The following is a 27,114-nucleotide window of genomic DNA, read 5'->3' on the forward strand; positions in this document are numbered from 1 at the left end:
AGTGTCTGCTAATTGGTGATCATTATCTCCTGGGAAAGCCCTTGATTCTGAGTGGTTGCCCATTTGCATTTACTGAATCCTTATTTTGCTATTCCTCAGGACTGGTAGCCAAATTTTGTTCACTTTAAGGGTTTCTTCTTTCCTGTTGAAATTGTCCAGGTGTTTGTGGATTTCAATGGCTTCCCTCTGCATCCTGACATGGTAGTGGTTGGCATGGTCCAGAATTTCAGTGTTTTCAAACAGTATTTTATGCCCAGGATGGTTTGTGGCATGTTCTTCTACTGCTGATTTTTTTGGCTGGCCCAATCTGCAGTTTCTCTTGTGTTCCTTGATTCTTGCTTGCACACTGCGTTTGGTGGTCCCTATGTAGACTTGTCCACAGCTGCATGGTATGCGGTAAACTCCTGCAGCTGTGAAAGGGTCTCTCTGGTCCTTGGCTGAGCGAAGCATTTGCTGGATTTCCTTCATTGGTTTGTAAACCATTTGAAGGTTGTACTTCCTCACCACTTTGTTTATTCTGTCTGTGACTCCTTTGATGTATGGTAAAAATACTTTCCCTTTTGATGGCTACTTGTCTTCACTCCTCTGGGTTTTCCTGGGCCTGGCAGCCCTTCTGATGTCTGAGCTGGAATAACCATTAGCCTGTAGAGCCCAGTCCAGGTGCTTCAGTTCATCTTCCAAGAAGTGGGGTTCACAGATGCGTTTTGCCTGGTCTACCAGTGTTTTGATTGTGCTTCTTTATGGTCCTGGGTGATGGTTGGAGTTCTTGTGCAGGTATCTGTCTGAATGTGTGGGTTTTCGGTATACTGTGTTGCTGAAGATGCCAGCCACAGATGCTGGTGACAGAAGAAACCCTTCTAGAACATGGCCACATAGCCTGAAAAACTCACAAAAAACTATAAAAGTAGATAGTGTTAGCCTAGTGCCATTTAGGTACTGAATTCCACTACTAAGAAAATTTCATTAGACAATTATTCTTGCTAATAACCTTTGTAATACAGCAAAATGCATTTTTAGACATGCTTTTTAAATACAGTGTGATCTCAGTATCTAAAGACTTGCCATCCATGGATTTCAGTAGCTGCAGATTTGCCATCCATAGATTTGAGCATCTGCAGATGGCAAGCCCGTGTTGTCCCTGATGGTGGCACAGTCACATGAATGCACTACCACTAGGGACAACAGGGTTGTCCCTAATGGCAGTGCAGCCACATGCATGCACCACCATTGGGGAAATCACAGGCTGGCAAGTCTCTGGATGTTCAAATTCGTGGATGGCAAGTCTGCGGATATAGAGGTCACACTATATTTTAAAAGCATTTCTAAAAATGTACTTTGATGTATTAAAAAGGTTACAGTGGGACTTGTTATCTGCTGTGGTTTGGTTCCAGGATCCCCCATGGATAATAAAATCTGTGGATGCTCAAGTCCCATTAAATATAATGGCATAGCAAAATAGTGCCCCTTACATCAAATGGCAAAATCAAAAGTGTTTCCCCCCCAAATATTTGAAAGCCATGGATGCTTGAATCTGTGCATAAAAAAATCTGTAGATAAGGAGGGCCAACTGCATTAGCAAGAATATTTATCTAATGAAATTTTCTTAGTAGTGGAATTAAGTACCTAAAATGGCACTAGGATAACAGTGAATGCATGTGATTGCGCCACCATTAAGGACAACAGGATTTCACCTGAAGTCCTGTTGTCCCCAGTGGCAGTGTGGCCAGATACATGCACCGCCATAGGGGACAATGGAATGTGAGCATCCACAGATTTTGGTATCCACGAGGGAGTCTGGAACGGATCCCCACTGTATGAGCACTTACCACTGAAACCTTTCTATATTATTACATATATGACAGACTTTCCTTTCTTTCTTTCTTTCTTTCTTTCTTTCTTTCTTTCTTTCTTTCTTCTCTCTCTCTCTTTCTTTCTTTCTTTTTTGTTTGTTTGTTTGTTTGCTTGCTTGCTTGTTCATCACTTTTCTGTGCTTTTCTCTGATTGGACTTCATCAACAAATAACATTCCATGTGTGGAATACACACAATAAACATGCAAATCACTCCTGCCTTTCCAGATCACACAATATATATAGCCAAGTCCTTCCCAGGCAAACATTCTTTGAAGATGCCAGCCACAGATGCTGGTGAAACGTCAGGAAGAAACTCTGCTAGAACATGGCCACATAGCCCAAAAAACCCCACAAAAAACTAACATTCCATGTATTGTAGGCCTATTTCACACACTGTATACCTTAATTCAGATACTCATTAGAAACACAGGAAGCTGTCCTGTACTATGTCAGATCTTCAGTTCTTTTAGCCTAGTAATGACAATTCTGACTGTTTGTGGCTCCCTAGAGTTTCAGACAGGATTTGTTTCCTAGCCTTGTCTGGAGATCCCTCGTATTCCCTGGTGGTCTTCAATCCAAGTATTAACGAGGCCTGGTAATGTTTAGGTTCCAAAATCACATAAGGTCAGGTGTGTTCAAGATGGCTTGTTGGTAAACTGGGGTTTCTATCAGCGGTAGGGAAGCTGTGTCCTTCCAGATGTTGTTGGACTTCAACTCCCATCAGCTCCAGCCACCATCCTCAAACCTCAAAGATGACAGCAGATGTAATCCAGTGGTTGTCCCCCATCTCTGATCTAAATCATTCTCTATACCTCCTATGCAGATGTTATAGCTGTTTCCACTATATGTTTTCCCACATGGAAGTAGGAAAGTGGAAATCTGCCACTCACTGAATGAACGTTAAATATGATTGAACATGTGTCTCCTTCAAGAGGTTTCCCTGCTTCCTTTTTTCAAAGTTTTGTTTCCAAAGGGAATTTCAGGTGGAAGTAATTTTTGATTGCCACTATGCCATATGGAACAGAGCTTAAATGTATACCGTCTTGTCTAGAACACTACATATCCTCTAAAGTATTCCATTATGGGCTCATTTTCACATGTTACTTTCAGTGCACAGATGATTCAATCAACCCAAGAATTGCTGAATATAAATCCTTAGACTCTAGTTATTATCAACATTTTTCAAGCCGAAGTTTGGGGAAAATCTATAAACACTCACCATGCAAATCTATATTTTAAAAGGACTAGATTATTTTAAGGTCTATAAAAATAAAAAATGACCTTGGATCAAATTGTTTAATTAAAGAATTATTTTCTCTTGTGATATGGAATCAAAGGCCTGTTTCTTTCTCTTGTGATATGGAATCAAAGGCCTGTTTCTCCAGATGTGAAGAAGATAAGGCTACAACTGGACATCGGATATTGAATGGTTTGGAACAAAATTACTGACCAACTGCTCATGAACTCTCTACTATAACCCCCCCCCCCCCCCCAATGTTAGCACTCTGCTGCAGCTCTTCTCCCTTTAACCTTTTAGCAATTGGAGCAAAGCTTTCTTATGGAGAACCCTTGGATATCACACACATATCTTTCTTCCAATTTTATAAGAAGCAATTTCATTCAAAATATCTTTCTGATTCTTGCCATAAATGGATACAATAACAGAGTTGGGAATTTCCTAAATCATTTTTTAATTTGTCACAGTAGTTTTTAAGTTTCACATTAAACCATTTTTTTACATTTAAAAAACAGAAACAGCAGTGGTAGAGCTAAAGCTAAGAAAATGTGGCTTGGATAAAGATAAGAATAGGCTTTTCAGACAATATCTTCAATTACTGGTAAAATTTATTTATTTATCCACTAATTACATTTATAGGAATTTTACAATACCTTTACTTTGTCATGCTTCCTACTTTTGTATTCAATTGCCTATGATTAACAAGAAGTCCTGTTTTGGTGTATGACCTATTTCTTTCTAGACTCCAGCAGAGCATCTTTCCATTTTTTTTCTTTTGTTCCTATGGTTGGTAGACTTTGGCCCAGTATAGCTGGGCCTTTTAGCATGTAAGGTACAGGTTTTTATTATGTATATATGATTTATAAAAATAAAGAAGAAAAAAGCTAGGATGAAATCTGGCTTGAAACTAAAAAAATAAATAAAATGGAGCTAAGTAAACGTATATTCTTTGCAGCTCGTGATAGTTGGGACTGTTAACCCTTTTTCTTAGGAGGCGGTGTACAGGCAAAACATTTAATATTACATATGTATACTGGAAAAAAATATTAAAATGCAAAAATAGAATGCTAAATACTTTGCCAGCATGCATGTTTTCAAAGTTTGTATTCTTATTTAGTGTTCCTCTTTTAACAGTGTATGTCTGCAATCAGTAAAGATGTAATGTGGAATAAATAATAATTTATTAATGGGTGATTCAATAAATGGTTGAAATCAGGTGTGATAATGGGAATTTTGGATACAAAGAATAAGCAGCAAAATGACATGGAATTAATGCACAGAAAGGCAAATAAACATAAGGAATAATTTACCACGTGAATCTATTGCAACGATGAGTACCAATTAGCTCAAGAGACATCTAGATTGCTTCCAGAGAAAAGAAATGGAAGGAAGTGGTTTTAAAAAGCAAGAACATGGGATGAAGATCAATCAAAAAAGGTCTGTTGGAAGCTATCTTTATCCTGCTCACAAAATGCTTTCTCCTCTTCATCTCAAAGTGGGAACTAACATTTAACACCATGGTTTGTCCAAAACATTGAATTAGGATCTCATTTCCTGGAGTCTGGTAGTTAGTGTCATGTGGTCCTTGACTCTCAGACATTGCTGTTTATCACATATTTAACACTGACTAGTTTGAAGACAGGTTGATCTTCTGAATTGAGGCACTAGAATGCATTTGGGCAGAACAAAAAAATGGAAAGCACGTATTCACAGTGGCAGAGATAAAGAAAACGAAGACCCATGTGCTGTTGATAGTCCACAAACCTTATTATCTTAAGAAGTCCAATATGTTTCGGCCTTGGCACAAATTGGGCTTCTTTAGGGGCTATTGTAAAATGAATAAAAGTGCATTTATTTTAGTTGTAGTATTGGGACAACACATAAATCATCTTTAAAATGCAATATTGAAATTATTTTTAACTATTTATTCCAAATGGTTCCATTTACAGGCCACTGTATATACAGTAAATACACAACCATAATGAAAGGATTTAACAATTATGTAGACCAAAAATGGTATAAGTTGTCCCATTTCAGTACTTGTAAAAGAACTTTTGTAATCTATGCAATCCAATGTAAATGCAAGAAAATACTGTATATTTTGCAGAACATATTTCCAGTTTGAGAAACAAAAGAATAGGGGCATCTCTGGTTAATCACTTTGAACAAATGAAACATGCAGCAACTGACATAAGCGTTTGGGTACTGGAGTTAATAAATAATAAAAATGTGAATTGTTTTAAAAAGAAAGAGGTAGAGTGGATTTTTAAACTAAAAACTTTAGTACCAGGGAGTTTTAATGAAGATTTGGAAATACAATGTAATATATAAAAAATTGTAATAAATGGCTAAAAAGAATTTCAATATTGCATCAGCTAGATAGAACAGAGCTGAGTAACTTTATGAACAGACTGCATCATGCATTTTCTCACTGGTTCTCTTCAATGATGTTACTTAAAAAATCCATAAATATGAACTCATTTGTGGCCCTAATGCCTACATTCTAATACTCAGAATGTCCACTTTGTTGAAATTGCAGCCTGCAACTCCTGAAATCTCTGGTAATAGGTATGTATATGATAATATGACTAACAGATGATATTTGATTTTTAAGAAATTATGCTTTTAGAGATGATTTGTGTGTTGTCCCAATATAACAACTACAGTGGACTGGACCCTTGTTATACGCTTGGGTTTGATTCCAAGATCCCCCATGTATAACAAAATCCATGGATGCTCAATTCCCATTAAATATAATGACATTGCAAAATGGTGTCCCTTATAAAAAATGGAAAATCAAGGTTTGATATTTGAAATTTATACTTTTTTGGAATATTTTCAAACTGTGAATGCTTGAATCTGTGTATAAAAAAAATCTGTGTATAAGAAGGTCTGACTGTATAATAAATGTACTTTTATTCATTTTACAACAGCCCCTGAAGGAGGCCAATTTGTGACAAGGCCAAAATGCACTGGGATTTTTAAGAAAATAAAGTTTGTGGACCATCAGCAGCACGTGGAACTTCGTTTCCTTTATCTCCCTGGAATGCATTTCATCATGACTGGTTGCAGAATAAATAGAATAAGTAGAGAAGAAAATTTATTTCAGCCCAAAATATTGTCAGAATGTCTCAGGTTTCCAAGAAGGAGCGGGGCTGGTAGGAAAGAGTCTTGGGTATTAACAAGCTTCCTTTTGCCATGCTCCAAAAGAAACCTGACCTCCAGGCACAATAAAGCACATTTGTTCCAGCCATAAAGTACCTCAAGAAAGAGAGAGACAAAGTCTAACTTGTCCATTTAATTTTCTATACTCTCACACTCCCTCTCTCCATAAAAAATACCCCTGAAGATCTCTAAGCAGTAATCAACCAGGACAAATTCTTCAGCAACTTCTTTCTGTAACTGCCACATGTCATATGCAAAAAGGCCCCCCTCCTCTGTTTATCTACAATACAGAGACCAGAGGTTTTCTCGGATTCCTAATGGTTAAAGACAAATAAAACACATAGCCATGACATCACTGCCAATACAACTGGGTATAAGTCACCTATTTTTGTTTTGCAAGAACAGATTCCAGCTTGGCTCAAACTGCAGCCAAAAGAATAGCAAAGGAAGTTGTCCTCTTTTTCAGCTTGTTGTACTTTTCACAGCACTACTTCAGGTGACAAAAGTTGTGGAGGTGGGCAATATCAATCAAATGCACTTCTACATTAGGTTCCTGCCCTCAGGATGCCTTCCCACTGTCAGTGATGAAGTTCAGTTCATCTGGTAGTCAATGAAAAATAGGGCCTTGACTCTTGTTTTATGTTTTGTCTAAAGGCAACTGTAGTTCAGTAGATCAGTGCCAGCAGTACCTTCACTTCAGTCTATGAATGCCTCTCCTATCAAACAATTTAGAAAGAACACACAACACTTTTCAGTTGGTGATTTTTGCTGGTGTGACTGTTATACATGCTTATGTAAGCACTTTCATGAGTATAAAGGTGCCAGGTAAACAGCAGTGGAAGCTGTCCCTATCAGGGTAAGAAGCTGCCTTGCCATTTCCGGATGTCCTTCAGAACAGACAGGGTAGGATCATCTCTTAGTGGAGATAGTTTTCACTGCCATTCCTACCCATCTCCCTACAGTTGTCACAGCATCTGCTGGCACATTACCTCTAGTGCTATACTGCTACTCGCTACTGGTTGTTCTATGCTGATGTGGTCATGCCAGCCAACAGGTTCATGGCCTCAGTCTCCAAGGCAGAATGTACCCAAGTACACGAGCAAAGCATTGCATACAGAGTCCTTGTTTCTATGGATATGAATAGGCAGCCTTTGTGCAATGGAGCAAGGGCAATAGGATCCTTAGTGTGGTCTGGTACTGTACTCTAATCATTTCCCCTAGGAATGATCTCTGCATTACAGCCCCAAATGAGGGGCATCACAGGAAATACTTGGCCCAGTATTCACACATGTAGGGCTTGTTGAGAAGTTACCACCAAGTTTCAAAAATTAATTGTTTAGGCTCTTTGTGATGGCAAAGAAATGATAGACAGACTTACACTGGGATGGAACTGAATATTCAGATTCATTTATAGAAACTAATGTTAGACTTCAGGTTCATTTATAGAAATTGATAGCTTTAAGGGAGCAAAGGGTCACAAGGTCTGATTCCCTGCCCTAAGCCTCTGCTGTAATATTTGTGCAATGAGTGTGTATAGATCATTTTTTAATGATTCCACGGAAGCAACTGTCACCATGTCTCTTTATTACATAAACAAAAGATCTCTGTCTCAAGGAACACACAATCAAAATCAGATGACAACAGAGGAAAGGAACGTGTGAAGATGCTAAGAAGGAATAAATCTGAGCAATTGTTTTCATACGTTTTTAGGTTTGCTTTTTTGCTGAACATGTTTTGTTGAATTAAATGTTCTTCTCATAGGCAAAAAGGAAAAAAATCAAATTTTCTTAGTTTTGAAGACTATTTGTGGTCTGGGATGTATGTACTACAAAACCTCCACAGACCACATCCTTTTTTGTTCAGAAAATTGTGCAGGAAACTTCTTTTCTGTACAGAAACTACCATTTTATGTGAATAAAACCCATATGTATCTTTTGATGCTCCAAACTTAAAAGATTTTCATCCCTCTACTGTTCTTCTTGCCATGGTTTTCCAACACTCATGAAACACATTTTTGTTACACATTCAAATATTTTCTGTTTTCTTTACTTCCCTAGCCTGAGTACAACAACTAACTTTTCAATCCTGTATTCACTTTCCATGAAGTAAGTCCCATTTAATTCAGCTGGACTTATTTCCAGATAGACATGGGTACAATGCACAGTAAAGAGTTCAGAGATGGGGTAAATTAAGGATTTGGATTAGAATTGGGGGGGGGGGGGTAGGAATTGTTTAGAGCCGGAAAAGCAAGCTGAAAGTAATGGAAGTTGTCTATAAACAGCACAAATGTGACACTACATAAAGTTTAAACCCACACTGATTTTAATATCACAATGTGTGCAATAAAAAAGAAAAAATAGGCATTCTTCCATTATAAAAGGGTGGGAGGGGGAGTGCCACATATCTGGCTGGCTATTTGCTAGCAAACACATCATGCCATTGTTCCTGCAGTCTGACCTATTTTCCTTTCTCAAAAGCAATGTCACAATTATTAAAATAGTTTCCAGAAATCTTTTATAGGTCTCTTACCAGTACACTGCCATCAGTCCAGCGGAAGTCACTTTCATACATCTTATCATTCAAGCCAATCCACTGGTAGTCATGCCCTAAGCCTTGAAGGGGAAAGAACAAGGGAGATGTTATTTTTAAGAAAACAACAAGCATTCCCATAAAAGGGAATTGTCTTAAAATGAAAACATTTTCATTGAATGAATCAGGCTTCCTGTGTGTTCTTCAAAATTGTTCCACTCACTACCATTTATATTTGCAGTGTTTTTAGTTTTCAGATAGATACAAAGATGTTTTCACAAAGGCTGGTATCATGTTCAATATTGTAAGCAAGATGTATGATCTTGTAACTTTTGGGATTCACATTTACGGTTGTTAATGAGACAAAAGTAAAATTGTGAGTGTTCTAGTTGCATGGTGCATTGAGAAAAGAAGTTGTGGAAGGATCCTGAGAGTGTCTCCAACTGCTTGACTCAATGCACCCTGCAATTGGGAGATGGCATCTTCATTTCTCACTACCCTGATCGGCAGCATGTCAGAACCCATTCAGCTGGGGTGCTGTCTGGCTTAGGAGATGGCATCAGAAGATGATGAAGCTCTGTTATCATAGTTCTGTCGGCCAACATAGGAACAGCTTATATATATACCTTTAACATCTCATATTTTTCTGCTAATTGGTTGAAACATCCCTAAGCACCTGTCTCACCTTTCCTTCCACTCACCTACCCAATAGCTACACAAGTAGGCAGGCTTTACACTTGCGGGATTTACTTTTTCATTCACAAGAACTCCTGTTCTATCAATGGAAGACTTCTAATTGTTACACTTAGAATAAAAAAAATCATAGGAATTTGTTTCAAATTCTAAAACTGACCATAGCTCAGAGTTCTTCCATAGCAAAATTCTACTCCTGGTTTATACCCATTCTCCTTCATTTTAGGGAAAGAATGTTGCTGTTGCAACTGGTAGTAGAACTGTTAATAACTGTAACTAGTGACTTTTTCCAACTAGGTTTAGCAAAATTATATATTTCCCAGAAAAATAATAGGTAAGACAAAATTTGGTTTATTGGTGTAACGAATAACACTTTCTAGTTATTTTCAAAAGTTACTTGTTAGGGCATTTTAAGAGGTGCTTTAACAGGAGGTTTTCCAGTTTTAAGTCAATTCTAAATTCATTGGTGTCATTCAAAATAATTAACAACTGGTTCTGTCTAATTTTTGCCAAAATGTATACATGTTTTTTTAAAAAAATCATATGTTGTATGAGTTGTCATTGGAAACATATGTGTGCCGCTCTCCAGCAGCACCAGAGGGAAGATATCAGGGCTGGGCACTATCTGAATGACTATCCCTCACTCACTCCTCTTGTTCTTCTGCCTTTTCCACCCTCCTTTCCTCTTTTTTGCCTGCCTTTCTTTTCCTATCAGAGGCAGTCTGCAACTGACTCCCTATTCTCCACTTCCTTAGCTTTCCCCAGTTGTGTGCACTGCTGTGGTAGAGCCAGGGCTAGACAGGAAAGCTTCTGGATTGCTGCTACTGCTATTGCTAAAGAGGGTGGCTGAGAATGTGCTAGCCAGAGAAGGGGGCACACCAAAACATTTCATTTTCTATTTCCACAACAAACAGTTTGATGAGCCCCCCAAAATGTTAACAAGCAGATTGGGTAAACTGGGACAAACTAGCTGAATGACACCACTGGCTAAATCTACCCTCCCCCCCCCCCAAAGTAACAAAGTAATGGAAATGTAACAATTAGTACAACTAACATGATGATTCAACATTTTTCATCATCATGGAATGGGTTATTTTTTGAACACCATAATGAGGCATGGAATTAATTACTTTTGAAAAGTAACTTTTCAAGCTTTGATTGGGAGTCATAAATTTATAATAGTAAAATTATAACCAAACTTGCCTCTATTATGAAAGTCAAAGCATTATACAGAGGATTTTTGAGCATTCTCTTGGGGGCAGCGGGGTATTTTTTCAAACCATTTGAGGACCCAAAAAGGACCTTTTTATTCAGAAAATGACCCAGATATCTTTTGCTCATCACTTCCCATTTCATTTTTTTAAGGCCTAGATTCTAGATCAAACCATTGCTAAGTGCTGCTGAAATTTGGTACTGCAACCAGCAGTTGAACATTACATTTCCCATTTCCAAAATAGTGAATTTCCATGAAAAAATAAAGAAATACAGGGAATGCATGTCTTGCTTTATGGGGAAATGAACTTCCTGGAGGCTTCCAAGAGTGCTGTGAAAGGAAGCCCTGTTTCAGAGAAAAAAGGGGAGAGATATTAACTATTAACTACTAGCATGGCACAAATCAGCAGGAGCCCACAGAAATGACTGTCATTCGTTTGCCTGTACCTGATTTAAAACACTGCCTAGGAGGGCTTTCGAGAGCATCACATCCAAAGGAAGCACTTTGAGAGTTGAATCATGTCCATAGAATGACATAAAGGCAGCTTTTCCATGTAACCTATCACCAATATTAATTTTATTTTGATGTAAGTGCAAAAACAGTAAATGTGACAAAGTACAAAATAACAAAAATGGTAACCACAAAACAATCATGTTAGTTTTTCTAGTTCTTCATTATCCTTAATATTTAGCTGTGCCTTGCTGTGCATTAATCTTTTCAGGGATTTATCCTCTTGGTGACATCATATAAATGCTTAAAAACATTTCCAAGGATAGATATGACAAACTAGATGGCAGAAAATCAACAACCTAGAGGCTTGTCCGAAAGCTACCCATATCTGACAGTGAGAAATAGTATGGGTTTCCTTCCAAGAACATATTCAGGAACTGAACATCTAACCCAGGGGTTCCCAACCTGGGGGTCACCAGGTTGGGATTCCCCCCTGCCTCCCCCTCCTTCCTTTTCCCCACGGGTGCCGGCGCTAGCGCCAGCAACCGCAAGGAGAAAGGGCTGGGGTGGCCTCCTCCCCTTGCCTTCTCCTCACGGGTGCCCTCCAAGGCACCTGGAAGGAGAAGGTGAAAGGGACGGGACTGCAAGCCCCAGTGGCCTTTGCGACCGGAAGTCCCGCCCCTTCTTCCCAGGTGGCCTCCCTGATTGGTTGGCCGCAAAGCCCGCTGGGGCTTGTAGGCAGTCGAAAGTCCCGCCCCTTCCTCGCCTCACAACCAATGAGGGAGGTTGCGGGCGGGACTTTCGCCGGGAATGGGGGTCACGGCCCAACAAAGTTTGGGAACCGCTGATCTAATCCAAATATTAGCACAGCTAAAGAAGTTTTTTGGAAACAAACCTTATGTGCATTAGCCTGGAATGCTCCCTTTTTTTTTTACCAAACAGCACCCAGGACTGTAACAAATGTCAACTTCTCCCAAAATATAAAGCAATTGATGTGCTTCACTTGTAATGAACAGTATTTGTAAAGTGTCTGGAGATGAGATTGTCTAAACAGGGAGCTGAAAAATTCAGAAGAAAACACCTTACTTAAGTTTTCTCTTAATCTCTTTTACTCATGAACTAAATTCTTTAGGGTTGTAAAAGATTATTTCCTTCAAAGAACAGCAGTTTTGCCCATCCCAGCTAATGAATACAACAGACCCTGGAGCTGGAATCTAGGAACAAAGTAGTAGTAAAAGGGTCCCCTTTTAAAAGGATAAACGATAACACACATTTTTGAAAGCAATGTATATAAAAAACACTTAGCAGCTTAGTGGGTTTTTGAAAAGTCATTTCATTCCCTTTGCATCTTTAGGCACAGCACTGGATGAAAATGTCACTTACGGTTCACAAAGAGCTGCTCTTCATGCGACAAGATGCTTGTCAAATGGGCTCCCTGGAGGCGGCATTCTCTCTCAGCTGCATCCCATGTCCTGCGATGGGCAAAGTATTTGTAGCACTGCCCTTGGAATTTGTGCCACCCATAATCACATGTTTCTGTGTCTGCAACAATGAAGCATAGACTTTTAAAATTAAACATGGATTGGCAAAGCCCAGGGTTATTGAATATGTCAGTGTCAAAAATAAATCAAACGGAAGCACTCAATGACAAGACAACCCAGTTTCTTGATAAACATACAAACATACAAACATACCACATCAATAACATTTATGTCAATCTGCTCTTTTGCCAGTTGTTTATCTTTCTTGATCTAAGCTTTGTTGTTCTGATGGCCAGCTTTGGCCAAAAAGTACTGAACTTTGGAAAATAACAGAATCTGCCATTGGTAACATGTTGGCTGGGGACTTCAAGAAGCTGTCATATTAAAGTAACATTTCCAAACTCTGATAACCATCACAAACCAAGGTATTTGCCATGCATCCACAAGAAACGTTTATACTGGTCTTGGAAGATATTATGACAGGCTCTCACTATTTTAGAAGGAAGGAACAGCCTAATCTGAACAGCCTATGGCCTGCTGCTTCAACAGAAGGGAGTTGGGGCTGTTAAATCTTCAAAGAAATCAAGATGTATATATAGCTTTTTTGGATTAGGGCCACTGCCTGTATGTTTTCCAAATGCATATCCTTAACTATTAATGCTAGAAAGCAGAAAGGGAATTCTACTGCACCAGATGCCAGATACCACATTCCATATGGAATGGGGGAGGGTGGACAACCCTGTCAATGTAAGGTAAACACTGAGAAAACTGTGCTGGTAAGAAAGAAGGTTTTGTAGGAAAGAAAGAGCACACTAATGTAAGCCTTGTATGTCCTGGGCAGCCTGATTCTATGGAACCACTTTAAATCTTTAGTGAAAAGCCATACTCTGTAGCTGGCAAGTAAGGGTTACCTATTACCACTGTTTATTTCAAGGGCTCTTTCACACTATACTGCTATGGTAGCATTCTATAGAATGCTGAGATTTGCAGTTTGGTGAGGCACTACATCTGTCTGGCTGATAATTCTAAATATTCCTCCCTAAACTGCAAATCCCAGGATTCCATAAAACCTTGGCTTTGAAAGTGGAAAATAGTGCTGTAAATGTACAATGTGAAAGGGCCCCTCAAACAGTAAACTTTGAACAGTCTGGGGGTCCCAGGACCCACTGTGGACTATAGCTGATTCAGAAAAATGAAAATAGCTAGAGGTCTAGTTACAATTTTTACTTTTGATGAGTTGTGAGGAGTCTGGTGACCTTGTACCATCTTCTGGAACAAAACTGCCACTCTTTGAGGCTTCAATAGTGGCTTTTAAAAAAAGAAAAATAATTTCTTGGGGGCAGAGGCATGGGACACTCCAGGGCTCCCATGATCCCAAAAAACTATATTGGAATACACACACACACACACACACACACACTAGACTGATGACATAAATTCTGTTGTGCTCCCCAACTAAAGCAGATCCATTGAATCAAAAGGATTCACCTATATCTTGACTTATTCAATGATCGATTCAATAGGTCTATTCTAGTCAAAACTACACAATAGGATTCAGGCCTGATCTCTGTAGTTTGCACCATGCCTAAACAAGTTCTACCACATTTATCTGTATAATGATTATATTTACACTGCTAATGATGAATAAATATTATGATATCACATCGTATAGACCAGAGCTTTGGAAAAGCTACCTTTTTGGAGTACATCTCCAAGAATCATCCAGCCAGCTTGCTGGGCATTGCGCTCCAGAAAGCCAGCTTTTCCAAACTCTGATACAAAGAATCAGTATTATGTACCAGTTGCAAAGATGAATGTGGAATAGTTAGATTTACCTAAATCAGATTTACCCAGAATTTACCCTACAATAAGTTTCCACTAATTTTAATACACCCAGAGTGGGTTCTTCCATATTGATCTAAAGAAACATGAGTTCTCATAATAGAGCTCCCTTGGATTTTGCCAGTGCCTGTCACCTTCACATCAGCTCAAAAATTCTTTGGGTGTGCTTTTTGTAGCGCTTTCTTCAATCTTCTCTAGAGCGGGTCCAAATGTTGGTTTTTTTTAAAATGAGGCACAGGGTTTACTGAGATGGTTCTCGTTTTGAAAGACATTTTTTCTTCTTCCTGACTATTTTTTTTCCCTTCGAGTAATAGTATTATAATGTGAAGGAACCAATTTACTGATACCCTGATGGGCTACAGCACCATAACTCTAGAAAAATAATCAAAAAGAAAAAGAAAAGGACAAGAAGAGAAGGAACCTTTTCTTTTATTTTGGAATTAAGGGTGGGAATAAACCCTTGCAGCTGGTGCCAGGCTTTGCCAGAGTATACTCTGAGATAACAGAAGCATCATTTAATTACTTTTAAACCCTTTAGAACTACAGAAACAAACACAAAGTCTCAACACTTTTGCTTCATCTGGAGGAATCCTGTGTCCAGAGTTAAGTAAATCAAGTCAGAGTCAAATCTACCATATCTGTCTTAGCTCTCTTTCTCCTTTTTAACAGAAAAAATATCCTCAAATCCTTATTTTAAAATGAGAATAGAACAAACACACAGTCAGATACATAAGCAGTCCATTATCTCTAATTTGGCCTAGCGCCTCAATGAAAGAAACTGAGTTAGTTCATCAGCTCTGTTCCACTAGTTTCATGAATAACTTTAGCTTCACCAGAGCCTATGAGTTTGATTTTAACACTGCCATAAGGCATGTAAGTTACAAGTAGAGAGAAAAATTAAATCCAGGTGGATTGGTGCCTCCTGCATTTCCCCCCTCCCACTGCGTTCATTAAAACATTTTTTTAGTTACTCATTTCAACATTGTGGTCTGGAAGTACCGATGACTGAAAACCGCCATAAAAGAAAAGAATTGTCATTATACAATTAACAGATGGAAAGCTGACGTGTTACCTCAACAGAGATTAAGACTAGCCAAATCATTATTATATGTCCCTGAAAGATAAAATTTTAATAAATACAAGAGCTTATTTGCTGAAGGCTGTTGTAAAACTGGAACATAAAATAATGAAATGCACATTGTCTGTCCTCACAGGAAGGATGGTACTGATAAGAATGCACAGTAAAGAAGCATTTGTACCACCCAATAATTCAAGTCTTCTAAAGGCCAGCAAACATGACACTTGGAACTGAATCATTTTTTAATAGATTCATGCCACTTACAAGCTGACATGTTGCTAAAATTTCACTGTTCTTTTAAGTTGTGTCTATTGCCTTTGCAGATGGGGTTTGGGATAGAACTGCCTATTGTCAGGGCAGCTTACAAACCATGACTATATTTGGCTTATAAAACAATATTTTCCATATTTATAAATAGTCTTTGAGCTGGCAAATACCTTGTGCTGTACAATTAAAAACTGCATGCAATATATGTTTTTAAACATAAAGCCTTATAAAAACATCATATTCTTTACATCATCCAAACTAGCTAGTCACCATGACTATGTCGCAATAGGTAATAGACTTACTTTCCCTTGGAGTAAGCCCCATTGAAGAGATATTTATGCATAAGGTCACACTATAAGTCCCATAAAAGTGATAGAACTTGGTTAGTCACAATCTCATTCTAGTGGTTTTGTTGGAAAGTAGTCACAACTGATATTAGCTAGATTGGAATAAAACTGTTTTGTAGTCAATGTCTGTTGTCAGGCTGCTTCTTACAACATGGCCTCATCATTTTGCCTCTCATAAAGGCAATATGCTTTAAAATGTTCAATATATCAATTGGTCTTGGATTGTTAATTTTAACTTTGTATGTTTTAAATTTTATGTTTGTAATTTTTATATTTTTACAATTTTAATTGTACAATTTTAATTGTTGTGTTTTATGTATGTAAGCTGCTTTGGGAGAAAGGCAAGATATTAATTAATTAATTAATTAATTAATAAGTACCTCTAATAAATCTTTTCTATTTGCTTTTGGCACCATTTTGACATCTTTTACCCATTTTAGTAGGACCCTTTTCTATTTCTACAGGTTAAGGGAGGGGGGGAAAGTTTCACAAACATTTTATAACTGTTTCTGTTGCTATCAAACCAAAAGATAGTTACGCATGTGTATGCTGATCAAGCTAAAGCAGGACAAATCACGACTTGAATTTTGTTCAGATACAACCCAAACATCCTACCAATTGAAAGCTATCCTCGTGGAAAAAAGTCTGGTACCACCTTTTTTCTGGCATGGTAACTTTCTATGGGAAGGGCATTTTGTGGGTATTTGCAGAGATAATAAAATATGTGAGTGTTCAAACACCTGAATTTCCATAAACATTTCAAAATGTACTGCATGTCCTTTCTACAAGTTCTTACCATGAGTTCCACTGGCAATACAAAAATGTTGGTTTGTGTCAAGTACAAAAGAAACCGTCATCACAAAGAAACCAATAAATCCCTTGAATAGTTTAGATATAAAAAGAATTAACCCTATGTTTGTAGATACATTATTTTACAGCAACGTAGGTATTTGTAGCCAAAAGGTATTCCATAAGAACTGGAGCATAACTTGGCATGTTTATGATGTTTGAAAAGGTGTTTCACTAAACATAAGAGTCATTCAAGTGTAGAGCTTCATTTTTCTATATGGAGGTGGGGAATAATGGATAACATTTCTTTGGCTACTGTCCCATGGGTTCATCCTTCAATCACAGACACCTGTTGTACATTTAGATTTCATGAAGAGGGAAATTCAGTGCAATTTCCAGTTTCATAAGCAGTCCAAGCAGAACCATTTGTATAAAGACTTGAACCTATGGACTACAGGAAGTGGATTATTTCTGGTTTAACAGGGGAAAGTTAAACCAGATCTCTACTATCACACCATTTCCCCCGTTTACCAATAACCTGAATGCCACGGAGTAGCTCCAACTAGAGTACACCCATTGAATCAATGATGAATGATGCATGACCACATGAGTAAAACCCATTAGTTAACGAGTCTACTTTAGTTGGGACTAAATATAGGATTTAGCTTATTAAAGCATATTAGGATTTAATATGGCTTAGGGCTAAGATCCTACTTAATACAGCAGAACATAAAGCTCTTTCAGCATACTTACACAGTGCCCCAGGTAGGAATGCGATGGCACTCTCTCAACACACCACCAACTAATCAGCGCTGATGTGAAACCTGAGAAAACTATTACATAAGCAAATATTTGAAAAATCCTTGCACAATCTACACAGAAGTATTTATGCTGGTGCAGAACTGGAGGAGAAATTAGAGAAATTGGACTTGAGAGGTTATATTAAGAGCAAGGACTGAAAGGGAATAGAAAGAAGGGGACCTGGAATAGAAAGTGGAACAGCTACTGGGCAGTAGCAGTAGTTGTAGGTGACAATGGTGGAGGACCTTTCCAACATTGCAGCAGTAACACCAAAGCTAACTCAAGTTAGTACTGCATGCAGGAAAGGAAAGGTGAACCTCGTTGTGATAACCTTTCATCAAGAAGACTCCAGGATGAGACAATCCGAAACAGAACACAAGACAGGGACAGGGACAGGACACAGAGACACAAAGAACTAAAAGCGCAGAACAAAAAACAAGTACAAATAGAGATGTGGTCAAAGGCACAACAGGACTCAGTAAGAAGAGAGGATATGCATCATGCAAGTTTAAAAATGAAAATAAGGTCCAGAGGTGTGCTAGTACATGGAATGTGAGATGCATGAGTCAAGGGAAGCTAGACATAATAAAAAGAAAGAAAGAGAAGAGAAAAGAAATGGACTGGAATGAATAAACATAGCAATACTATGAACAAGCGAGCTAAACTGGACATTTTGAGTTAGATAACTACACAGTGTTCTACTCAGGAAAGGAAAAAAGGAGAAAGAATGGAGTAGCATTAATAGTGATGAAGGACATAGCAAAATCAGACAAAGCATATAATGTAAAGTTCAACTGAATTATGCCAATAAGGCTTCAGGGGAAACCAATAACCATCATGATAATCGAAGTCTATGTGCCAACCACATAAGCAGAGGAAGAAGGAAATGAGAATTTCAGAAACCAACAAGGACCTGGAGCAATTACTGAAGAAGGTTAATGAAGAAATCACCAAGGTAAGCTTAATGTGGAACATCAAGAAAACAAAAATAATGACCACAAGAATTTATCCTAGATAACAAAAAAAAAAACAGTCAAAGTTCCCATACCTTGGATCAAATATTGATTAGAATGGAGATTGTAATCAAGAAATCAGAAGAAGACTAGGAATGGGAAGGGCAGCTATGAAAGAAATAGACAAGATCCTAAAGTGCAAAGATATAACTCTAAAAACTAAAGTGAGGATAATCCAAACCACTGTATTCCCCATCACCATCTATGCATGTGAGATCTGGACAGTGAAGAAAGCAGACAGAAAGAAAATCAGCTCATTTCAGTTGTGGTCCTGGAGAAAAGTGCTGAGGATACTGTGAACAGCCAAAAAGACAAACAAATGGCTTAGGGGGTTATCCTTCTATCCCTACTTCTCCAGACCTCTACCAACCACCTGACACCACTTCCCAGGTGGTGGAGGAGGGGTTTTAACATCAGATTGGGGAAGAAAGTAAGGGCCTGTACAGAGCAGCAATTTGTGCTGACCTGTGGGCAGAGTCAGGGCTCAGCATCCTCAGCCAGCCTGCTGCCCCTTAGGGGCAATCTGTACAGCCCAAAGGAGTTAAATGAGGTGCTTTTTTGATGGTAAGAGAAGGCTTTAAAATCGGATTGAGAAGGGAAGAAAGTGGAGCTAAAAGGAGTGTTTCTTTGATGGTAAGAGAAGGCTTTCAAATCAGACTGGGAAGGGAAAGAAATGGTGTTAAATGGGGTTTTTCTTTGATGGGAAGAGGATTGCAAATTGGATTGAGAAACTCTTTCACATTCTCTCTCTCTCTCTCTCTCTCTCTCACATACACACACACACACAGAGAAACCCCTGCCTCGAGGCCTGAAGAATGGGGAAGAGAAGGGCATCATAGTGGTGCTTGTTTCAGGATCTTTCTATTGACCCATATATAAGTTGACCCAGGATTTAGGGGTCAATTTTGATGCATAAATTTCTCGACTTATAGTTGAGTATAAACAGTAGTAATCTTCGCTTTTGAAAGTAGCATCTTTGAAGTAATTTCAAGTGGACATTTTCTCTATATGTCTGCAGAGAGATCATGGGGTACTGGGCTTTACTTACACTTGAAATCATCATAACAGAATGACTGGCACAATAAGCATTTAATCCCTAGTCACTGTTATTTTGTTTATACTACTTTTTGCATGTGGAAAATACTCTATTTTAAAATGATTTTAGGATTTTCTAGAAGCTTCATAGCATACCTTCCAATCAAAACAAATTCACTGCAGGTTACTTTTGTCGTTACATGTTAATCCCCCCCCCCCCCCAGAAGCCTTAACTGATACCCAAAGACTTCTCCAGAATGTTTGTCTATTTCCCCACCACTAAAAATTGTCTTGTTGACCACCTTCTCTTTTTTTTGAAGAGATTAAGAAATCTCTATGAAATTCATGAGGTCACCATAAGCTGACAGACAACTTGAAAGCGCGTGTGCGCACACACTCACACACATAGGAGCTGGATGCCACCTGTCAAGAATTCTCCAGGCATTGATTTCTTGCAATAATAAGGCATTGAGCTAAATGACCTTGATTTCCCCCCCCCCCCCCCAATTGTACTGTATGTTTCCATGGTTTTTAAACACAGTATGTTCAGATGACCAAATGAGCACACAGAGGCAAGGAGCTCCCACAATTCTACTTTCCTGGCCTGATTACAACTTCTGAAGTGTCCTCCTTTGAGTCCTATTTAAGGCAAGCCTAATCTCAGATTCCAGAATGACTTCACCTTATTGGGAGTAGAGATAAAATACTACTGAAAGCCTAATGAAACAAGACTTCTGAATCTAAGCCAGCCTCTAGAGAATGACACGACTTTTCCTGCTCCTGTTCCACCCAGTTCTGTTCAGCTGTGCAGAACTCCACTGGAAACTATTGGCAAAGTGAGAAGGTTCTTTCCTTTCCAAACTGCAGTGATTTACAGAACAAAGGAATGGGCAGAGGTAACAGGAAATACAATATTTGACTCTCTTATAATTTTTTTTAAAAAAAATTAATGGATTCATTTAGTTTGCGTAGGAAAGATGGAAGAACAGAGGAGGAGAGAAAGTAAAGTCATGGAGAGATATATTGTCTCCGGGAGAATTATCTACTCACAAGTGCATCTGTGCAGTTCTGGCAATAGGCTCAATGGACATCTGCATTTGGTAAACATCTGCATTTGCTAAGGGATATCTGCTGGGATTTGGGCACATGATAGTTCAACTTTAACATTTATATTTTAAAAAGGGAGATTTTAAAGCAAAGGCGATTCATCAGACTGCCAGGAAGAAATAGCACCAAGTAGAGAAACAGAGTTTAAAAGGTGAAAGAAACAAATTCTAGTCTAAACAACTTTCTACAGAGCTTCAAAAATCTTGGTTTCATTTCCTCACAGTATCCTTTTCCCAATTAAAATAATAAAAAGTTGAGTACATTCCATTGGCTCTTTGACTGTAAAGCAAGGATGGGAATTATCCGGACCTGCAACTCCCAGCATTCTTCACCAGTGGCTATGCTGGCTAGAGCTGCTGTGAGCTATAGCCCAACAACTTCTGGAAGGCTACACAATTCCAACCCCTGCTGTAAAGAAAGAATTAAGTAGAGAGTAATAACAATTCAAACCCCAGATTAAATGCCCCTTGATTTGTTCTAGCTATAAGTTTTAAAGAGGTCATTCCTATGAGGGATTCAAGAGTGTCTCTTCATTCACAACTTGACAAAATTATGTTTTTGGACAACAACTACCAAAATTCCCTGGGGGGGGGGGGGCTGAGAATTGTTACCAAAAAAAGGTTACCAAATTATGTGCTATGCAATGTTCTCTAGTAGTAGTGCTGTCCTTCCCTCTACCATCTTGGTGATCTCAGTTCTATGACAAACTTGCTTATCTCAGTGCTATGACAAGGGGCGGTGGGTTATCAGTAAGCTGAGGACACCCAGATATATTTCTTCATGTCTCAGTCTACAGCTCTGGCTTCAGATGGTGTCTCTCCTCTCAATGAATGTCTTAAAGTAGTAATGGACTGGATGAGGAGAAACAGATTGAAACTGAATCCAGACAAAACGGAGGTACTTACAGTGGTGGCCCCTATCCCAGGTATTATGATACAACCTCCAGTCCTAGATGGGGTCACATTCTTCACAAAGAACTGTATTTGCAGTCTGGGGGTACTCCTAGATCTGTCGCTCCAGATGACTACTGTAATCAGGTAAATGCGACGGTCAGGAGCGCCTGTTACCAGCTTTGGCCGATATGCTAGGAAGAACTTCCTGGAAGTTAGGGACCTAGAAACTGTGGTGCACTCACTGGTAACCTCTCATCTCGATTTCTGTAATGCACTCTACATGGGGCTACCCTTGTGCTTAGTTCAGAAATTTCAATTAGTGGAGAACATGACAGCCAGGCTGGTCCCAGGTAAAACCAGAAGAGATCACATAACACCGATTTTAAGATCGCTCCACTGGCTGCCCATTCGTTTCCTGGCACAGTACACTTTTAGAGCCCTAAATGGCTTGGGTCCAACCTATCTTCAGGACCACCTCCTCTCATAAAATCTACCCCGCATACTCAGGTCCTCTGGGAGGAATTTATTGGAACCTATTAAAACTAGATTGCATGCAACTGCCCAGAGGATCTTTTCAGCAACCACTCCCAGATTATGGAACAGCCTACTAGAAAAGATCCGTCACATTACCACTTAAATAGCTTTTAAAAAGCTGTTAAGAAGGATCTTTTCTGGCAGGCCTTTCCTGAATAGATACAGTAACCAGCCACCAAAAGTCTGTACCTGTTATACCCTTGAATTCTGCTACAGCCACTGTTTGATTTGCCTATTATTTTAAGGTATGTTTTAATTTGTGAACTATTTAATTGTATTTTAAGGGGGATGGGATACTGGGATGGGACTGTATTGTTTTAATGTTAGCCTCCTCCAGCAGAATTCAGTTCAATTCAGCAGGTCATTTGAACAAATCTTTGAGCCATATGTTGATTTTCTAGGTGAACTAAGAGCACCACCATGCCTTATGACCACTGACTGTCTGATCTGTTCAAATGGAAACACAGAATCTACTGCATCAGTATAACTAAGAAATGCTTCCCTACTGTCTCTAACCACTCTCCCTGCTAGGAACACTGAAGAGGAGTCAACAGCATTGGAGTTTCCCAATTTTAGCTCTTCCTCCATTTCCACTGTGGAAATTAGAATTAACTGGTGCCTGACTTGTTTTTAAATTTTCATGTTATTGTTCATTTAGCATAGAAAGTACCAAAAGTGGATTAATGTTAAATGTATCACAATTATTTTATTCTGCTTGCCATAACTTTCACGATGAAACCAAATGTCCACAAGTACCTCAAAAGTTATTCAGATCATGATTCACCACCACCACAGCAAATAGCAATGTATTCTTGAAAATATCAGACTTGTGAAACACAACCATTATATATATGTATTCCTTCTGTGGAGCAGAACTAAAGTCTTCTGTCTTTTTGGCCTGGCTTTAAATCTAATGAAAGCCAGTTGAATGGCAAGAAACTGGAACTGCTTGCTGGTCCATTTTTTTTAAATGTCTGGTAGAATGGGAAATCTGGCACTGCATGCCTTCCTGTGGTTCCAAACCACTAAAGGACTGTGAGTGGAAGAAATTTAAGTTTGCAGTGCTGACTGAGTAGAGTTCTGTTTCTGACATGATCTCCAATTTACTCCTTGGTGGGTTATTAAAATACAAATTAAAGGTATTGTAATTTTTCAGACCATTTCAGTGTAATGGATTTATCAAGGAAAGATATATTCAGAGAAACTTCCTTCTGGTATAAAAACATTGTCAAATTCCTGTATTAAAGACTAATTTCAGAAGACTTTTCCAGCCTATGCTAGACAACTGAAAAATGGAAATGTAACAGAAGCTGGATCCTGTCCTACACCTAAGGTTTTGTTATTATCAAAACAGAGCAAAACTAAGTCCTTTCAGACTTGTGGATGTCTTTAAAAAGCACTTGCAAATTCACAGCCTTTCACCTAGTAGGCTTAGAATGAAAGGCAAACCTGAAACCTTCCAATATTTTTCAAATTATTTCTAGAGAACACTCTTGTTTTAGCTGTGAATGAATCTACTCAAAGTGCAATGGAAAAAAGAAGCATAGTATTTTCCTACTTTTGGGATTAAAGGTAAACCTGCTACAATTGAGGTTGAGGGGTAATTTGCACAAGTAGAATGTTCACCTCATTCTTCTTGGAAATGTCCCTGTTACCTTTGGACAGGACTTGTAAAATCATGCTGAGAAGTTCATGTTTATTTGGTAATACCACCTTTCCAAATGTAGGGCAGGGAAGTGATACTAAAACAGAACTGGGAAGCCAGTCCCACAGCAACAGTGCTACGTAATTAGCATCTCTTGAAGGGCATTAGACTAACATGTGTTCGTGTCTCATGACTGCAAGACGTAAGACCAGACACAGGAAGAAATAAAACATGATGCCAGTTTCAGAAACTCTTCTTAGCTCTGTTGAGAACTTCCTCTTATCATTTTACACATGTTACATTGGTGTAACAAAGTAAGAACTATTATGTTAAAATAGGGGTGTTAAGAATATTCACAAATTGTGTATTCTTAAGGAGAAAGACTTTCAACATCTTGACATGGGGGGGGAGAGATTAGTTCAATTGGCATGTGATTTTTTTCATCACTGTAGGAGAGGGAAAAGGCCAACTTTTTCCCCCCTTGAAAAAAGTCATTTAGTGCAAAATACTTTTTTGACACAAACTATTGAAAAATGCAAAAAAACCAAAAAAAAAAAAAAAACCACCTCATCAAAATGTGAAAAAAATGATATTGTTTGGGAGGGAGAGGGGTGAAAACTTCTAATTTCTTAGCATTTTTAGGCTGTTTATCTTTTCCTCTTCTCTAAAACTATGAATGTATGTATGATACTATATTGCATTTATGTAAGTAATCATGTCTGTCTGTCTGTACTATATATGTAACACAGAGAAATTTGCTGAGGATAAGACTTTTTGCATCTGATTGTGGGGTCTTCAGTCTAATACAATCAGAAATCTTTTGGTCAAAGGGTGTGTGTGTGTGTGTGTTGTACTAAATAATTGTCACTGCCTACTCTCCTGGAATCTGTAAATTATATGATGCCATTTTCCAGAGCTAGACTGAAGGACACTGACATTCTCCAATGAACCTTATCTCAGGAGTCTAACAAGGCAGAAGGTAGCAGGAAAAGAGGAAGACCATGTTACAAATGGATAGACTCAATCAATGAAGCCACAGCCCTGAGTCAGTAAGGCCTGAGCAGGGCTGTTGACTTGGAGATCTCTAATTCATATAGTCACCATAAGCTGAAGTTGACTTAAAGGCAGTTAACAACAACATAATTAACCAATAAAGACTTACAATGTTCATACAAAGAGATGCAGATGATGTGTTTTTAAAACTGAGGCTAGGTGTAATATCTTCTGAAAATATTATGGTACTTTGATGACAATGTCCTGTATGACTATAGCCTTTTTGTATGCTTTGAGTAAAATTATACCCTAGAGGTAACTAGATTTAATATAGATATAGATACACACAGACACACAATCCTTCTGTGCTCTTCTTATGACTAGTCAGGTTCCTGCAGGCATTCTGACAAAATGAACAGTTGGGGCCTTACCCTCATCTGATTTTGTATTAGGTCCACTCCTGATCCCACTAGATTGCATGAGGTTCTTTCTCCTTTCCACCAGAAAATGCCCTAGTACAGTTTGCAAATGATCTTCTGTTCTTACTGGCATCAATCTGAACTGGGCCTGCATTTTAGCCTTCTTCCCTTTCTTCCTATTCTGTTACAAGAAGGTGTTTATGTTCTAGTAAATCAGTTTCACATTATGTCCAAATATTAAGAACTGTCAGTCTTAAAGGCATCACTTTACTTCCATTGGCTTCCTCAGTAACAGAGACTGCAGCTGTCACCCCCAACCCATTATGACTCTTATCATAAGGAAGGAGAATGCAAAACAAACAAACAAACAAAACCCACACACAAAAGGAAGAAAATAATTCCTAATTTAAAAGGTAACATCTTGACATTTTGAAGTGTACATAATTCCTCTCCTATTATTATTATTATTATTATTATTATTATTATTATTATTATTATTATTACATTTATTTGTTTTTGTTATAATATGTCAAAATAGGTATTACAGTTCATTTCATACTGCTCTGAAAACAATTCAATGAAGATGCAAATAAAATGTATTGCATTAAGTTAATGATTAATAAATTATGTTTAGCCTCTCTGGATGCAGGTTGAGTACCCTTTATCCATAATTCTGAAGTATGAAATACTCCAGAATCCAAAATTGTCCACATGGGTGGCTGAGATAGCAACTGCTTTGCTTTCTGATGTCCATTAAAATCTGGCATTAAGATTGGTCAATAAAGTACAATAATTATCTCTCTGAGAAAGATGGAAGTGCCAAGATCTTTTTTTTTTCTTATCAGGTGTATTTTCTATAGTTAAGACTGCTTTCAAACATCACAGACCATTCTCTTTGAGTTCAATGAAGCTTACTCACTAGCACTAAGTGTGTTTGGGACTTCAGCCTAAAAGCATGAGAGGCAATTCCAAACTACATACCAACATACATAGACTACTTTCCTCGTATACTTGCTATAAGAGTTGTCCTCCCAACCAGCAAACAGTTGGTTGTGTCCATTCAACACTACCCCATCATACACATGCAATAAAATATTCAACTTGAGAAGCTCCTTGTGTTTAGCATCATTTCTAGCAGGGTTCTAACTATACAGAAGCTATTAAGATTGGAAGAAGCCATAAGGTTGAGTATCCCTTATAGGGAATTCTAAATTCCAAAATACTCCAAAATGCAAAATTGTCCATGTGGCTGGCTAAGATACTGACACCTTTGTATTCTGGTTGCTCAATGTACCCAAACTTTGTCTCTATGCACAAAATTATTTAAAAGTACCATGTACAAAATTATCTTCAGCTATGTGTATAACATGTACATGAAAGATAAATGAATTTCATGTTTAGACGTGCATCTCATTACGTATATGCAAATATTCTAAAATCCAGAAAAATCTGAAATCCAAAACACTTCTGATACCAAGCATGTTGGATAAGGGAGACTCAACCTGCAGAGAATGTTGTTGTTTTTGTCATTTTTTGTTACACTGTTTACACATTTCAAACTGTTCACTCACCTTTTTCACAAAGAGCTCCAACATAACTTGGAAGACAAAGGCAGGTAAACGTATTAACTCCATCGATGCATGTGGCTCCATTTCTGCAAGGGCTGGATTGACATTCATCAACATCTGTCCAAGAAAATTACAATTTATTTAAAATTAGATCTTTTCAACG

General features: G+C 38.3%; 1 protein-coding gene across 1 annotated transcript in view; it reads right to left on the minus strand.

Annotated features, from left to right (window-relative positions):
- Positions 1 to 27,114, minus strand: part of LOC149323872 (versican core protein-like) — a 179,607-nt gene that overhangs the window by 34,825 nt on the left and 117,668 nt on the right. Inside the window, exons 10-12 of the mRNA XM_089493620.1 lie at positions 26,955 to 27,068; positions 12,523 to 12,681; positions 8,784 to 8,866 (exon numbers count right to left, since the gene is read on the minus strand). Coding sequence (XP_089349746.1) covers positions 8,784 to 8,866; positions 12,523 to 12,681; positions 26,955 to 27,068 — 356 coding nt within the window. The remainder of the gene's footprint in view (positions 1 to 8,783; positions 8,867 to 12,522; positions 12,682 to 26,954; positions 27,069 to 27,114) is intronic.

This window comes from Sceloporus occidentalis, unplaced genomic scaffold, assembly GCF_023333645.1.
Source record: "Sceloporus occidentalis isolate IW3139 unplaced genomic scaffold, rSceOcc1.0.p SCAF_1, whole genome shotgun sequence".
In the NCBI taxonomy this organism is placed as follows: Eukaryota; Metazoa; Chordata; class Lepidosauria; order Squamata; family Phrynosomatidae; genus Sceloporus; species Sceloporus occidentalis.